This window comes from Diaphorina citri, unplaced genomic scaffold, assembly GCF_000475195.1.
Source record: "Diaphorina citri unplaced genomic scaffold, Diaci psyllid genome assembly version 1.1 scaffold785, whole genome shotgun sequence".
Classification (NCBI taxonomy): Eukaryota; Metazoa; Arthropoda; class Insecta; order Hemiptera; family Psyllidae; genus Diaphorina; species Diaphorina citri.
Window position 1 is genome coordinate 56,256 of NW_007378218.1, and position 16,985 is coordinate 73,240.

The 16,985-nt window shown below is 41.5% G+C and overlaps 2 protein-coding genes across 2 annotated transcripts in view; both read right to left on the minus strand.

The window, feature by feature from the left end:
- LOC103512053 (polyhomeotic-proximal chromatin protein) overlaps nucleotides 1–16,985 on the minus strand; it is a 61,149-nt gene that overhangs the window by 10,961 nt on the left and 33,203 nt on the right. The gene's annotated exons all lie outside the window — the stretch shown is intronic.
- LOC113468595 lies at nucleotides 1,378–6,810 on the minus strand. Its single transcript, XM_026825637.1, has 3 exons — nucleotides 6,552–6,810; nucleotides 5,386–6,309; nucleotides 1,378–2,308 (listed from the first exon to the last, which is right to left on the minus strand). The coding sequence occupies exons 2-3, from the start codon at nucleotides 6,304–6,306 to the stop codon at nucleotides 1,463–1,465; spliced, it is 1,767 nt and encodes a 588-aa protein (XP_026681438.1). The 5' UTR covers nucleotides 6,307–6,309; nucleotides 6,552–6,810; the 3' UTR covers nucleotides 1,378–1,462.

Below are 16,985 nucleotides of genomic sequence, written 5' to 3' on the forward strand. Positions count from 1 at the left end.
AGGGAATACGTAAATATAGGTATTGGGGGAAAATATTGAAATGTGCCTAGCTATTGCGGGTGTTCTCAGCCTCGTTTGGATAATTGATGAGCTGGATTTAAGTTCCAGGAAAACAGTAAAGTGGCCTAAACCTCTACAAAAAGCCTGCGCTAGATTTCGATTAGTCAAACCATCTAACAGCCTAATCTGTCCAAAGAAGAACAAAGGCGGAGAGAATAAAATAAATGTAAGGAAAAGATCTTTGTGATTTTCATTTTCAATACCTACTATTATTTTTTTAAATCTATTTTCCTATCCAGAAATCTTTGCTAACCTGCAGCCCCTAAAAAGTCCAACTTATGCATACAAGGGGGTATCGAAGAGCAGCCACGACACCCTGCGAGTTGACTACGAGGACCTAGATAACGTTTGTGAGGGGAATAGGGAAGGGAATACGTAAATATAGGTATTCGGGGAAAATATTGAAATGTGCCTAGCTATTTCGAGTGTTCTCAGCCTCGTTTGGATAATTGATGAGCTGGATTTAAGTTCCAGGAAAACAGTAAAGTGGCCTAAACCCCTACAAAAAGCCTGCGCTAGATTTCGAATATTCAAACCATCTAACAGCCTAATTTGTCCAAAGAAGAACAAAGGCGGAGAGAATAAATGTAAGGAAAAGATCTTTGTGGTTTTCATTTTCAATAACTACTATTATTTTTTAAAATCTATTTTCCTATCCAGAAATCTTTGCTAACCTGCAGCCCCTAAAAAGTCCAACTTATGCATACAAGGGGGTATCGAAGAGCAGCATTTGAAAGGAAGTAAAAACGATCAAATGTACAGTTGACAGGTAACAATAATAACACTATGTTTATTTCCATCGACTTTTTTCACGTATAAAAGTTAAAAACCTACTTCAGTAAATACCTACTCTTATTTACGTATTTTATTTCTTCCTCTTAAATAAAGGTCCTAGTTTTGTTACAAAACTTTGTAGAGTTCACAAGATTCAAGTGAACTCAAAATAACGCCTAAAGGCCTCGTGGATTCAAGGGGATAAAACAACTAGGTAAATCCATACAAACATGACATGTACAGTTGACAGGTAACAATAATAACACTATGTTTATTTCCATGGACTTTTTTCACGCATAAAAGTTAAAAACCTACTTCAGTAAATACCTAATCTTATTTACGTATTTTATTTTTTCTATTTTTTCCTCTTAAATAAAGGTCCTAGTTTTGTTACAAAACTTTGTAGAGTTGACAAGATTCAAGTGAACTCAAAATAACGCCTAAAGGCCTCGTGGATTCAAGGGGATAAAACAACTAGGTAAATCCATACAAACATGACAACACACAGTAGACAATAAATGAACAAGGTAACATGTTTTCCAGAAGACCACCATGAAAATGGAAAAGTTCCAAGGAGGTTCTCTCAACAAGGGAAGAAACGGAGCCTTAATCGTGCCCAGCACAGACATCAATCTCCAGCAAGCATTGTACTTAGTTCTAATTCCTGCTCCCTCGAATCAACGTCAGGAGCTGTGGTAGATTTGAGTTCCTGATTCATCAAACGAATTCCTGGATTTCCAGGTGTAGAATTCAATTCCTGTTCCGCATATTCCCCACCAGGAGTTGTAATACAAAGGGCAGGCATGTCTGGTGCATTTGATAGGGTCGGGGGTTCTGGAGTAGCCAAGGGTCCCGGGTTCGATGCCGGGTTCACTTGAATGGTGAAACAGTTCGGTTTGTCGGTCGAAACAAGCGAATAAGACAAGGCAATATTCGGATCAACAATCTGGACTGGGGTTTCACAAGGTTGGTACATTTGGCCTGACAACGGTGGTGATTCTTGTACTTCTTGAGAACTGTATCCTTGATCTCCACCTGCTGGCTGATCAGCATTACCCAAGTTATTATGTGCGTATTCATCCAAGTGTGTTGACTGATCAGCATTTCCATGCTGCGCGGGGAAATATCGCTCATAGTCCACCAAATACGAAGCCATCTTCTCGCCTTCCAACGTAGCACGCGCCTCTGACTCAACGTAATACGTCTGCATCGAATCAGCAGTGGGAATCAACTCCTGCGCATACAACAGTCCCTGTGCTGAGTCATCCGGAGATATCCACTGCGCATGCGCTGCGCTATCATGTGTAGCGTAGGAGAGGGGATCTTGCGTGTCACAGGATTGTTGACTCTGAGTCGAGTCTGTCTGCACGTAGAGCTTGGGATAAGATACGAGGATCTCATCACAGTCTGGCGTTAGGAAGGAGAAAACGCACATTTCTTGCGTGGAATTACTCTCCTGTACTTGAGTCACGTGGTTAGACTCCTCAGCGTTCTTGTTCGTCAGTTGTGTAGTAAGTTGAGAGGCCTGCCATTGAGGAGTATCTACAACTCTCGAGTCAGTCAACACTTGAGACGTGTCCCACGTACTCTCGTCAGTCACATAGGAAGCTGGCTGAGTGGATTGATCAATCACATAGATCTGATTGTCAGTCACAAAACAAGGCTCAGTACTAGACGTGTCGAGAACATGGGAGGAAGGTGCAGATTTGTACTGGGACAGAATCTCTTTACCGTAGCACGTCGCGGACTCGAGATTGGTAAATTGCGAAGGTATTTCAACATTAGTGTTCTGAGGGTAATCACTAGTGGCGGCGACATCGATATACACATTGTTCACCTCATAAGAAATGTTGGTGGCATAGGTAGTACTGTGGACGTCATAGGAGCCACCGGTAGGGACAATGTACCCATCTTGAGATACATTATGTTGCGGGTCACTGGACACAAAGTTTCCACTGGGAAGCTCATAAGTCTGTTTCAACATTGGTGTTCTGAGGGTAATCACTAGTGGCGGCAACATCGATATACACATTGTTCACCTCATAAGAAATGTTCGTGGCATAGGTAGTACTGTGGACGTCATAGGACCCACCGGTAGGGACAATGTACCCATCTTGAGATACATTATGTTGCGGGTCACTGGACACAAAGTTTCCACTGGGAAGCTCATAAGTCTCACTAGGCACTTCGTAAGCCCGATTATCCTGAGGAGGGCTCCACGTAGAAGGTATAACAGCTGCGTTGGGATCTGCCAGGAATCGCTTCAGATAACTTTTCCTTGTCGGCAACGCTGTTTTCTTTTCCAGCTTTCTTTTTCGCGGAGGTTTCTTCTTAGGAGATGCCGCGAGGGCTGACGGAGTGGATTCACCAGGATAGTCACTCCCCCAGGGGTCATTGTAGTGTCTGTACGAAGGATAGGAGTAGGTCCCTCCCATGGGTCGGAATGGCTCTCTCCCAAGATCTGGTCTGACGCGGGGTAGACAGGGAGGGAGAGGTCGAATGGGAGAAGGCGAGGGTGAGTGCTGAGAGAAGGGAGAGGGAGGGTTGGCACTCACGGGAGAGGGAAGAGGGGAGGAGGAGGTATCTTGAGAGGACATGGTCTGGAATGAAGAGGGAGGAGCGGAGGAGGGGGAGAGAGTTAGGATGATATCGTAGGAACTGTTTATTCTTTATTGGCATTATATTATTTGCACATGAAGAATGACTTACTTATACCCATATTCTTCAAATCAAAAGTTCTCGTTTCTTGTCTAGGCCAAACGGGACTAAATAATTTCAGAACTTTTTTTTTTCTTTCAAATTCAATTCAACTAAATCACCTTCTTACCTTTTTCTTCACCAATTTGATTTTGCCGGGCCGATTTATCACGGGGAATTTCTGGCGGGCCGTCGGCAATTTGAGACCGGAATTTCTCGGATCATAGGTGGGAAACTTGGTGGTGGGATTTTGGGACTTGTAATATGTTGGAGTATTCGAATAGGACGTGTAGGAGACAAAGGAGTTGTTCGAACAAGGAGTCTAAGGAATAAGATGGAAGATGAGAAGTTCAGGTTAGTCATTATTCAGAAGTCCATACTGAAGTGGTATAAGAAACTAAAACCCATACATACAAGCCCAGTGGCTCCTAAGCTCCTTACACTATGGTGCAGTCTAAGAATGGTAGGTTCCACTCCGATTCATCCACTACAAACCCTTGCTTTAGTTGTACCCATATTTTTAAGGAACATGGTGTGTGCCTCAATGGATAACGAACATAACATGTGCTCCTGGCTTATTTCATTTAGTGAGTCTGTTTTTTATTTACCCTTTAATTTTGGGATTATTTCAGGCTATACCATAATTTTACCAAGACGAAAGGATAGCTTACCTCGGGTCTATGACGTACAGGTGTATCCGGGGACAACAAGGAGTAATTTGACCTCGAGTCAGAGGTCATTGAACTCTCATTAGAAAGCCCAGTGGCTCCTAAGCTCCTTACACTGTGGTGCAGTCTAAGAATTGTGGGTTCCACTCCGATTCATCCACTACAAACCCTTGCTTTAGTTGTACCCATATTTTTCAGGAACATGGTGTGTGCCTCAATGGATAACGAACATAACATGTGCTCCTGGCTTATTTCATTTAGTGAGTCTGTTTTTTACCCTTTAATTTTGGGATTATTTTAGGCTATACCATAATTTTACCAAGACGAAAGGAAAGCTTACCTCGGGTCTATGACGTACAGGTGTATCCGGGGACAACAAGGAGTAATTTGACCTCGAGTCAGAGGTCATTGAACTCTCATTCATGGCGTGACCGTTTAGAGTTCAACTTACCACTGGTATCGTCTTGAATCCACTGCTGTACATGATCCATCTTCTGTTTATTTGTCTTGTTCCTGAAATTAAAGAAGTTTTATATTAGTCTCCTCTCGCCAATCTGATGAGAAACATACTACCGATGGGCATGCCAAGACCACAGGAGTCTAATGTAGCCGTTATTTCATTGCTAGGAAATGAAAACGGCAGTGAAACACCCATCTTTTTTAAAAGAAGTCAAAATTATATTAAAAAGATGAGTGTTTCAACACCGTTTTTATTTCGTAGCAATGAAACAAGTGCTACGTTAGAAATTGTATTGCCAGCCTAGTTAGCTTGGTTGGTAGCACGTCTGTCTTGTAAGCGCTAGGTCGCGGGTTCGATTCCTGCCCTGGGCGAACTTTATCTTGAACAGATAAGGTTCCTTCTCAGACCAGCTGGCTGTCTCCTATCATGTTCTCTTTCGCTCTTCGATTTCGGGGACGATAAGACTTCCGTTTTACACACAATTCCCCCACTCTATTTAAAAAAAAAAACTTACCCAATACTAAGAAGTCCTGCATTTGACAAATCACCGGTTTGACTCAGAGTTCGCTTTCGATTGCCCGAGTCTGAGCTCAGGTAGGTTTTGTTTTCAAAAGCATTGAGCAGTTCTTGACAGGTCATGTTTAGAGCTTCAGCCGGTTCCCAATACTTTTCATCTCTGTGAAACAAGCAGAGGAGAGGGTTACTCTCCTGTACTTGAGTCACGTGGTTAGACTCCTCAGCGTTCTTGTTCGTCAGTTGTGTAGTGAGTTGAGAGGCCTGCCATTGAGGAGTATCTACAACTCTAGAGTCAGTCAACACTTGAGACGTGTCCCACGTACTCTCGTCAGTCACATAGGAAGCTGGCTGAGTGGATTGATCAATCACATAGATCTGATTGTCAGTCACAAAACAAGGCTCAGTACTAGACGTGTCGAGAACATGGGAGGAAGGTGCAGATTTGTACTGGGACAGAATCTCTTTACCGTAGCACGTCGCGGACTCGAGATTGGTAAATTGCGAAGGTATTTCAACATTAGTGTTCTGAGGGTAATCACTAGTGGCGGCGACATCGATATACACATTGTTCACCTCATAAGAAATGTTGGTGGCATAGGTAGTACTGTGGACGTCATAGGAGCCACCGGTAGGGACAATGTACCCATCTTGAGATACATTATGTTGCGGGTCACTGGACACAAAGTTTCCACTGGGAAGCTCATAAGTCTCACTAGGCACTTCGTAAGCCCGATTATCCTGAGGAGGGCTCCACGTAGAAGGTATAACAGCTGCGTTGGGATCTGCCAGGAATCGCTTCAGATAACTTTTCCTTGTCGGCAACGCTGTTTTCTTTTCCAGCTTTCTTTTTCGCGGAGGTTTCTTCTTAGGAGATGCCGCGAGGGCTGACGGAGTGGATTCACCAGGATAGTCACTCCCCCAGGGGTCATTGTAGTGTCTGTACGAAGGATAGGAGTAGGTCCCTCCCATGGGTCGGAATGGCTCTCTCCCAAGATCTGGTCTGACGCGGGGTAGACAGGGAGGGAGAGGTCGAATGGGAGAAGGCGAGGGTGAGTGCTGAGAGAAGGGAGAGGGAGGGTTGGCACTCACGGGAGAGGGAAGAGGGGAGGAGGAGGTATCTTGAGAGGACATGGTCTGGAATGAAGAGGGAGGAGCGGAGGAGGGGGAGAGAGTTAGGATGATATCGTAGGAACAGAGGAACTGTTTATTCTTTATTGGCATTATAATATTTGCACATGAAGAATGACTTACTTATACCCATATTATTAAAATCAAAAGTTTTTCAAAGTTTTCGTTTCTTGTCTAGGCCAAACGGGACTAAATAATTTCAGAACTTTTTTTCTTTCAAATTCAATTCAACCAAATCACCTTCTTACCTTTTTCTTCACCAATTTGATTTTGCCAGGCCGATTTATCACGGGGAATTTCTGGCGGGCCGTCGGCAATTTGAGACCGGAATTTCTCGGATCATAGGTGGGAAACTTGGTGGTGGGATTTTGGGACTTGTAATATGTTGGAGTATTCGAATAGGACGTGTAGGAGACAAAGGAGTTGTTCGAACAAGGAGTCTAAGGAATAAGATGGAAGATGAGAAGTTCAGGTTAGTCATTATTCAGAAGTCCATACTGAAGTGGTATAAGAAACTAAAACCCATACATACAAGCCCAGTGGCTCCTAAGCTCCTTACACTATGGTGCAGTCTAAGAATGGTAGGTTCCACTCCGATTCATCCACTACAAACCCTTGCTTTAGTTGTACCCATATTTTTAAGGAACATGGTGTGTGCCTCAATGGATAACGAACATAACATGTGCTCCTGGCTTATTTCATTTAGTGAGTCTGTTTTTTATTTACCCTTTAATTTTGGGATTATTTCAGGCTATACCATAATTTTACCAAGACGAAAGGATAGCTTACCTCGGGTCCAGGATTCCGAGTTTCAACATCATTGACAACTGGATGTTGACAAGCTTTTTCTACATCAGGATCGTCAACCGTCATACTCCGTGTCGTGTTACTTTCAGAGGGAGCACAATCTAGACGGAGTTGAATATTAGAGCAAGATTTGTGATATAATCGAGATGAAGAGCGTCTAGAACTAGTCTCGCTCAAATGTACAGAGGAAGAAACCGTATTGCTTTGAATAGAGGGACTATCAGTAGGATATTCGTAAATATCAGGAATCAATTCAGAGGCATGTTGTTGTTCACCTGGAGTACTTGATCTAGAAGAATTTGCTTCTTCTGTTTGTGCATTTGCCTTGGTTAATAAATCTTCAGCATTTCTTTTCCCTTGGCGAGTGAACATTCCATTCACCTTTGCTTTACCGTCTACTTTGCTTCCGGCATATTTTCGACCACCTCTGTTAAATGGTCCTTTGTTTGACCTAACAATCGGCACGTCAAGAGACTTTTCAGGAGCCTCATCAAATGCACAGTCACTACACACCGCGTTTGGCACTCGACTCATTCGTTTTCCTCTCAGTTTACTCTTCATCTGAATGCTGTTGTATTTGTCTTCAGTCAGCAACACCTTCTTGAAACCCCGCACCACAAATCTGTCGTCAGCAGCAGACAGATCTTCTGCTGACGAGAGAGAATCCTGATCAGCATATTCAAGTTCGAAATAGTCCTTCTCGGCACTTTTCAAGGGGTTTCTTTTTCTCACTAGCTCTACGGACTTTTCCAACACATTTTTCTTGCTCAGTTCGAGATATTCTTTGAACGATAGTTTTGGTTTCTCGTTAGGGTTGCGCTTTCCAGAAGGTTTCAGGTTTGGTTCGGGGTTTACCGGGACGGAAGGTGTCTTACCAACCTCTTCTTGTTCATGTGTGTCTGGGGAGACATCTGCTGTATTTTCATCTGAACCATCCATTTCCTGAGATTCTGCCGGTACCATTTCCTTTCTTGTCGATTTTTTTGATCGTTTGGTAATACTTGTTTGCTGATTTTTTGCTGATGTTTCAGCAGTTTTTCTCCTCAAACTTCTGCCTCCAGTCTTAACCGGTGACGATTCCTTGAGCATCGTGACTAACGACTGCTCTGCTATTTGATCTTCAGCGGAATCTTGTAAGAGCATTTGACCTTGAAAGGAGTCTTGTATGTTCATTTGACCTTGGACAGAATCTTGTGAGATAATTTGACCTTGAGCGGAATCTTGTGGGACTATTTGACCTTCAGCGGAATACTGTAAGTCCCCTTGACCTTGGACAGAATCTTGTGAGGCTACTTGCCCTAGGGCAGAATCGTGTGATAACATTTCTTTTTGGGCAGAATTTTGCAAGGGTACTTCAACTTGCGCACAATTAGGTAAGGGTATTTCTTTTTGGGCAAAATCAGGTAAGGATATCTCATCTTGAACAGAATCTTGTAATAATATTTCATCTTGGTCAGAATCTTTCGAGATTTTTTTATCCTTTTCAGCTTCACAAGGACCTGTATTGACACTTGATTCGTCTGTCTTAACAGGTAAACCAGAGCCATATGTAGTGTCATGCAAGAAAGTACAGGGGATTTCTGTTCCATCGAGTTTGTTTTCATGGGTTTTGTTTTCACTGGGATTGCCCGATCTCACACAATCTGTTTCCAAAGCAGGTTCAAGAGATGGTTTGTCAGTAATTTGCTCTACAGAAGGAGACTTCCCAACTGTTGTTATTCTGGCTGGACTAGGTTTTCAGAGCCATATGTAGTGTCATACAAGAAAGTACAGGGGATTTCTGTTCCATCGAGTTTGTTTTCATGGGTTTCGTTTTCACTGGGATTGCCCGATCTCACACAATCTGTTTCCAAACCAGGTTCAAGAGATGGTTTGTCAGTAATTTGCTCTACAGAAGGAGACTTCCCAACTGTTGTTATTCTGGCTGGACTAGGTTTCTCACTTCTTGTAGACAGCGTCTTCTCTGCAAAGTCTGAAACTAAATCCCTCTTTCTACATTCTGGATCATTTCCTATGATATCATTTACTTCCACAGTTGGAATGTTTTCTTCCAAAGTGGGAACGTTTTCTTCACAACGTGTTGGTATAATATTTTCACAAGCACTATCATTCTGTTTGGTCTCTTTGCCCAGGCTGGCATTTTGCTTTACGATCACTTTTGATGCCGGTTTGTTGGGGGCATTCTTCGTTTTACTTCCTTTATTCTTCGCAGTAGAGCGCCTTTTGGCTTTGACAATAACGTTTGTACTACTAACAGGTTCAGTGGACTCAGTGTCGAGATTTTGGTCACTATTGACGCCACGTGCTATTGACATAGGATTCCGGACTTTGAGTACAATTTTGTGAGATTACTTGACCATGAGCGAAATCTCGTGAGACTACTTGACCTTGGACAAAATCTTGTGATACTTCTTGACCTTGAAAGGATTCTTGTATGGCCATTTGACCTTGGACACCAGAATCTTGTGAGATTATTTGAGCTTGAGTGGAATACTGCAAGTTTTTTCGACCTTGTACAGAATCTTGTAAGGCTACTTGCCCTTGGACATAATCTTGAGAGATTATTTGACCTTGAGCGGAACCTTGTGAGACTATTTGATCTTGAGCGGAATCTTGTGAGACTATTTGATCTTGAGCGGAATCTTGTGAGACTATTTGATCTTCAGCGGAATCTTGTAAGAGCATTTGACCTTGAAAGGAGTCTTGTATGTTCATTTGACCTTGGACAAAATCTTGTGAGATAATTTGACCTTGAGTGGAATCTTGTGGGACTATTTGACCTTCAGCGGAATACTGTAAGTCTCTTTGACCTTGGACAGAATCTTGTGAGGCTACTTGCCCTTGGGCAGAATCGTGTGATAACATTTCTTTTTGGGCAGAATTTTGCAAGGGTACTTCAACTTGCGCACAATTAGGTAAGGTTATTTCTTTTTGGGCAAAATCAGGTAAGGATATCTCATCTTGAACAGAATCTTGTAATAATATTTCATCTTGGTCAGAATCTTTCGAGGGTATGTATAATCCTCGAACATTTTGCATTATGTTTGTTCGTTCGTTATGTGGAAACTCTAGGACGGAACTAAAATTAATACAAAGAGGACTCGGATTTTGGCCCTCGTTGACGATTGAGTGAAAATTTGTCAAAGAACCAAACTGTCGTACATACGGGGTTCTGTAATCAGACAGCCACCGTTTAGATAACAAACATTTACATCGTTCAGTTTAGTTCTGAGGACACATACGTTTTTAATATAGAAATTGGGGACAAAATTTCTGATGGTAACACCTAAATAAATGAAATTGTCATCTCCTTAATATTAACAGGGAAAACAAGCTTGAAAGAGTTGAAACCTTTTGCCTTAGTTCAATTCAGGTTTTTGACCTTGCTAGTGAGATAGTTTAACAATAATACTACATATTAAATAAGTAGGTACACCATCAGGAGGATTTTTTGCTAAATGAATTTGAAACAATATTTTCCCGAAGAGATTCGAACCCTGGATTTAACCTGACTCAGATTTCTCCCCACAATAGCCTCCTCCGCGTCTCCCAATACAAAAAGAGTCCGGTAATTATTCAGAAGTCACGTCAATGAATATGTATATTCATAATATGTATAATTATACATATTATGTATAATCCTCGAACATTTTGCATTATGTTTGTTCGTTCGTTATGTGGAAACTCTAGGATGGAACTAAAATTAATACAAAGAGGACTCGGGTTTTGGCCCTCGTTGACGATTGAGTGAAAATTTGTCAAAGAACCAAACTGTCGTACATACGGGGTTTTGTAATCAGACAGCCACCGTTTAGATAACAAACATTTACATCGTTCAGTTTAGTTCTGAGGACACATACGATTTTCTTAATATAGAAATCGGAGACAAAATTTCTGATGGTAACACCTAAATGAAATTGTCATCTCCTTAACAGGGAAAACAAGATTGAAAAGTTGAAACCTTTTGCCTTAGTTCAATTCAGGTTTTTGACCTTGCTAGTGAGATAGTTTAACAATCATACTACATATTACATAAGTAGGTACACCATCAGGAGGACTTTTTGCTAAATGAATTTGAAACATTTTCCCGAAGAGATTCGAACCCTGGATTTGGCCTGACTCAGATTTCTCCCCACAATAGCCTCCTCCGCGTCTCCCAATACAAAAAGAGTTCGGTAATTATTCAGAAGTCACGTCAATGAAAAATTTACATATCTCTCCTCTCATAGACAGTTTGTTGCTATCTTTCATTCGCGTGCCTTCTGAACAAATACCAAGGGTCCAAAGAGGAGAGTGGGAAGGAAATATTTTGGCCAACATACTTTTCCCGAACTTCAAGGGAGACACCAAAATCACTCAAATACGAAATATTTGACGATAAAACGAAATATTTTCGGCGAAAAATAAAATGGCTAAGAGCCTACCGCTTACAAGGCAGACGCACTACCAACCAAGCTAACTAGGCTGGCTACTCGACACTTTTGCATTAGGTTTACATGTTTCAATGTTTGTTTGTTCCGCTTTAACTCGCCATTGCCTGGTCCGATTTTGATGAAATTTGGTTAAAGGTCTTAAAATATCAATGCACGTCGATCCTTGAAATACGATGATGGAAGAGAGTATTGTTAAATTCTCAGATTAGGAAAAAAAAAAAAAAAAATCTAAGAGAGGTGTACAGTTCAGAGAACTACTAGTTTGATAGAGGTTTGACGTCACCGTTTAACTGCTAAGGTCTCTTCTCTTTAGTGAGGGGGGTTTTGTCCTCCAATCGGCGGTAAGCATTGTGTATTTTCTTTAAATACAGGGTGCGACAAAATTAGTTCTCTTACCTGACGGTCTCAGATTAGGAAAAAAAATCTAAGAGAGGTGTACAGTTCAGAGAACTACTAGTTTGATAGAGGTTTGACGTCACCGTATAACTGCTAAGGTCTCTTCTCTTTAGAGAGGGGGGTTTTGTCCTCCAATCGGCGGTAAGCATTGTGTATTTTCTTTAAATACAGGGTGCGACAAAATTAGTTCTCTTACCTGACGCTGGAGTTGCGTTTCCTAGGTGACGTTATCCGTTTGACCTTGAGCCCAGACACTTGGCCTTGATTTTGTAGAGCCGCGTTTACACTAGCATACTGGGGAGAATCTAAACCCGACAGACCACGTACATACTGGCTCGTACCTCCAGGAGACATTTCCACCTGGAATAAACAGACACATTATGAGGAGGATATATCACACAATAGTCGTGTTTTATTATTAAATTACAGTAAAGCCATATTTTATTCTAGGACTTTTTTTTTCAACCAAAGAGATTCCGCTTTGGACGTCCACACTTGCTGCCACAGGTCACTTAGGTATGTATCTTTAATGGTTATCTGAAAACAGACACATTATGAGGAGGATATATCACACAATAGTCGTGTTTTATTATTAAATTACTGTAAAGCCATATTTTATTCTAGGACTTTTTTTTTTCAACCAAAGAGATTCCGCTTTGGACGTCCACACTTGCTGCCACAGGTCACTTAGGTATGTATCTTTAATGGTTATCTGACAACGTCAGGAGCTGTGGTAGATTTGAGTTCCTGATTCATCAAACGAATTCCTGGATTTCCAGGTGTAGAATTCAATTCCTGTTCCGCATATTCCCCACCAGGAGTTGTAATACAAAGGGCAGGCATGTCTGGTGCATTTGATAGGGTCGGGGGTTCTGGAGTAGCCAAGGGTCCCGGGTTCGATGCCGGGTTCACTTGAATGGTGAAACAGTTCGGTTTGTCGGTCGAAACAAGCGAATAAGACAAGGCAATATTCGGATCAACAATCTGGACTGGGGTTTCACAAGGTTGGTACATTTGGCCTGACAACGGTGGTGATTCTTGTACTTCTTGAGAACTGTATCCTTGATCTCCACCTGCTGGCTGATCAGCATTACCCAAGTTATTATGTGCGTATTCATCCAAGTGTGTTGACTGATCAGCATTTCCATGCTGCGCGGGGAAATATCGCTCATAGTCCACCAAATACGAAGCCATCTTCTCGCCTTCCAACGTAGCACGCGCCTCTGACTCAACGTAATACGTCTGCATCGAATCAGCAGTGGGAATCAACTCCTGCGCATACAACAGTCCCTGTGCTGAGTCATCCGGAGATATCCACTGCGCATGCGCTGCGCTATCATGTGTAGCGTAGGAGAGGGGATCTTGCGTGTCACAGGATTGTTGACTCTGAGTCGAGTCTGTCTGCACGTAGAGCTTGGGATAAGATACGAGGATCTCATCACAGTCTGGCGTTAGGAAGGAGAAAACGCACATTTCTTGCGTGGAATTACTCTCCTGTGCATTTGCCTTGGTTAATAAATCTTCAGCATTTCTTTTCCCTTGGCGAGTGAACATTCCATTCACCTTTGCTTTACCGTCTACTTTGCTTCCGGCATATTTTCGACCACCTCTGTTAAATGGTCCTTTGTTTGACCTAACAATCGGCACGTCAAGAGACTTTTCAGGAGCCTCATCAAATGCACAGTCACTACACACCGCGTTTGGCACTCGACTCATTCGTTTTCCTCTCAGTTTACTCTTCATCTGAATGCTGTTGTATTTGTCTTCAGTCAGCAACACCTTCTTGAAACCCCGCACCACAAATCTGTCGTCAGCAGCAGACAGATCTTCTGCTGACGAGAGAGAATCCTGATCAGCATATTCAAGTTCGAAATAGTCCTTCTCGGCACTTTTCAAGGGGTTTCTTTTTCTCACTAGCTCTACGGACTTTTCCAACACATTTTTCTTGCTCAGTTCGAGATATTCTTTGAACGATAGTTTTGGTTTCTCGTTAGGGTTGCGCTTTCCAGAAGGTTTCAGGTTTGGTTCGGGGTTTACCGGGACGGAAGGTGTCTTACCAACCTCTTCTTGTTCATGTGTGTCTGGGGAGACATCTGCTGTATTTTCATCTGAACCATCCATTTCCTGAGATTCTGCCGGTACCATTTCCTTTCTTGTCAATTTTCTTGATCGTTTGGTAATACTTGTTTGCTGATTTTTTGATGTTTCAGCAGTTTTTCTCCTCAAACTTCTGCCTCCAGTCTTAACCGGTGACGATTCCTTGAGCATCGTGACTAACGACTGCTCTACTTGATCATACACCGACTTGCTTGTCGTAGGCGAAGTGTCCAAAGTCACCCCGCTGGATTTCGTACGAACGGGTGACTTGGTCCGGGAGGTGACTTTTCTCGGCGGTCTTTTTCGTGACGCACACTTGGGACCAGACGGTTTCGCTGATTTTGCATCCGTAAGATTTAGAGGTTCGAGACTTACAATGGGATAGGATATGGAGGCTGATCCTCTTTTGCTTCTCAAGGTTTGAGAGGAGGAGGAAGAGGATGGAATGGGAGAAGGAGGAGACTCAGTCTGTAAAGGGAAGGGGGCTGAGGTTAGTGGGAACCCTCAGTCCCTTCTTGTACACTAGGGAAAGGAGAAAAGAAGATTGAAAAGGAGAAGAAACATTTAAATATGTAGATTTAACGCTCTCTCAAACATTGTTACTATTTTGCTGTTTGAACTCTTATCGATTACAAGTCCAAAACTCTCATGTTTTTGTTGTTGTTTTTTTTTTTAGGTAAGCATTAAAAACAAATCTAGAAGTAGAGGAGACGCTTCTAAAGAACCTATATTACCTATAACCTTTCCATGCTGCGCAAGATCTTTTTCAGGGGTTAACAAATATTTTACCATTAGTTCCATATCAAAAGAGGAAGACAAATCAAAGTTCAATCAGTCAAGTTGTAATACTGAGGTCTACAGTCTACACATACACTTGGCTTATTCTCAGCCAATCTTTTCTCAACTTACACCAGAGGGCGTCCCTTGTATTTGACCCAGTATTCTGTTTTCTTATTGGTTATTCTCTTGGCCATGATTTTCTCCACCACCAGCTCCCGTGACGCACGCTTGGGACCAGACGGTTTCGCCAATTTTGCATCCGTAAGATTTAGAGGTTCGAGACTTACAATGGGATAGGATATGGAGGCTGATCCTCTTTTGCTTCTCAAGGTTTGAGAGGAGGAGGAAGAGGATGGAATGGGAGAAGGAGGAGACTCAGTCTGTAAAGGGAAGGGGGCTGAGGTTAGTGGGAACCCTCAGTCCCTTCTTGTACACTAGGGAAAAGAGAAAAAAAGATTTAAAAGGAGAAGAAACATTTAAATATGTAGATTTAACGCTCTCTCAAACATAGTTACTATTTTGCTGTCTTATCGATTACAAGTCCGAAACTCTCATGTTTTTTTTTTTTTTTTTTTTTTTTTTTTTTTTTTTTTTTTTTTTTTTTTTTTTTTACTGAAAAAAAGGAGACACAAAAATAAATAATAATAATAATAAAAAAATCTTCAAAATTAGAGATAGTATCTAGTGTGGCTGTCCAGAACGAAATTACCAACCATATTATGGGAAAACTTTGAACTACATCTTTCTGACTCCCCATGAGAGTGACGTGAGGGTAGTGTGTTTCTACCTTTATTGTACAGGAAAAAATAGCTGTTTCAAAATTACGAATGATGTCTTGGGGTGATCTTCTCTGACAAACATTTTTTTATAATCAAGCCTTTCTTCTGCTGTAAACATTTATGTGTAATGTTATTAAACCCATAAAATACAAGAGACTGCTGGGGTATAAAGGGACTTTTAAGTCCCATTCAAGCAGGATAAACAAGGTATATTCTATTCTATATCTACTTACATTGGGAACAGGAGAATTTGGTGGAATCGCTTTGGTGAGACTCAACTCATCATCATCATTGAATAATGAATCATTGACAAACTGGAAAGAAAAAGAAATGTCATACCAATCTTTTAGTGCTTCATAAAGGTACTTATATAATAATTTAAAAATATTAAAGTAATCAGAGAACCTAACATAATTCACCGAAAATTTGACCCGATAACATTACTTTCCTTCCTATAGGATAAGGTAAAAAGACACTCTGAGGCTTAGAAGTAGGGCAAACAGCCCCAAAAGATGGGTTAAGCTTAAATGAATCAGTGAACTGTATTGTCAAATCCTAATATGTCATAGCTTAAAAGAAAGGTCCATGTCTAATTTGAGATTGCAACCTTAGTTTACTATTACAATAACCCCAGTAGCTCAAAGGTAAAAGGTTGGATTCCTGATCTGGGGTCCCTTCAAGTAGTCATATATGTACCTGTTTGCTAATTTTGGTCCGAAAACTATCCGATACAGTTGCTACGTTGCCTAAAGAAGGGGCGTGGTCCCAAACTGAAGAAGTTCGATATCTTTGCAGATCAGATTCCGAAGATGTGTTCGGAAAATGCTTGGCCTGGTGATGCTTACTGGCTGAAAATCAAAGAAAAGTCATAGTCTTTTTATCCGAGGAATGCTACGAGAGATTAAAAGCCACTTCACTTGAAAAGTGGATCAGTGACACCTTATAAGTAAGAATGTCTGTGTTCTAATCATGGAGGAGCATACTAATCGTACCTACGAGAAATCAAAAACCCCGAGATTCAAAGTAGAACATATCAATGTATATTATTGGTGCCTCAAAATGAGCCTAAATTTAATCGCACCACCTCTATGTAAATAATCTCTCCTGTTATAAAGAAAGGATATCCTGCAAACAACAAAATTCGGAGTGCCCTGGCGTTTTCTTTCCCCTGGTAAACAAAAATTTGATAACGAGAATCTGAAAATAGAAAACATGTTAATAATTTAATTTGAGTCGTTTTATGAAAATTTTACGAATAGCCGGGAGCTCCTGTGTACGAGTAATAACTAGCCTTATTCTTTCAGCAAGCAATTTCCGTTCATAAAGAGAACTGCATTAATTTCAGCATCATTTGTAAATATTTAAGTTTCGTATAACAACTAGCCTTATT

Excerpts from the sequence above, each read along its gene's own strand:
- LOC113468595 (XM_026825637.1), bottom strand. The coding sequence starts at position 6,306 with ATGTCCTCTCAAGATACCTCCTCCTCCCCTCTTCCCTCTCCCGTGAGT. Across the intron at positions 2,309-5,385 it reads AGAACGCTGAGGAGTCTAAC|CACGTGACTCAAGTACAGGA; the intron begins CACGTGACTCAA and ends GAGGAGTCTAAC.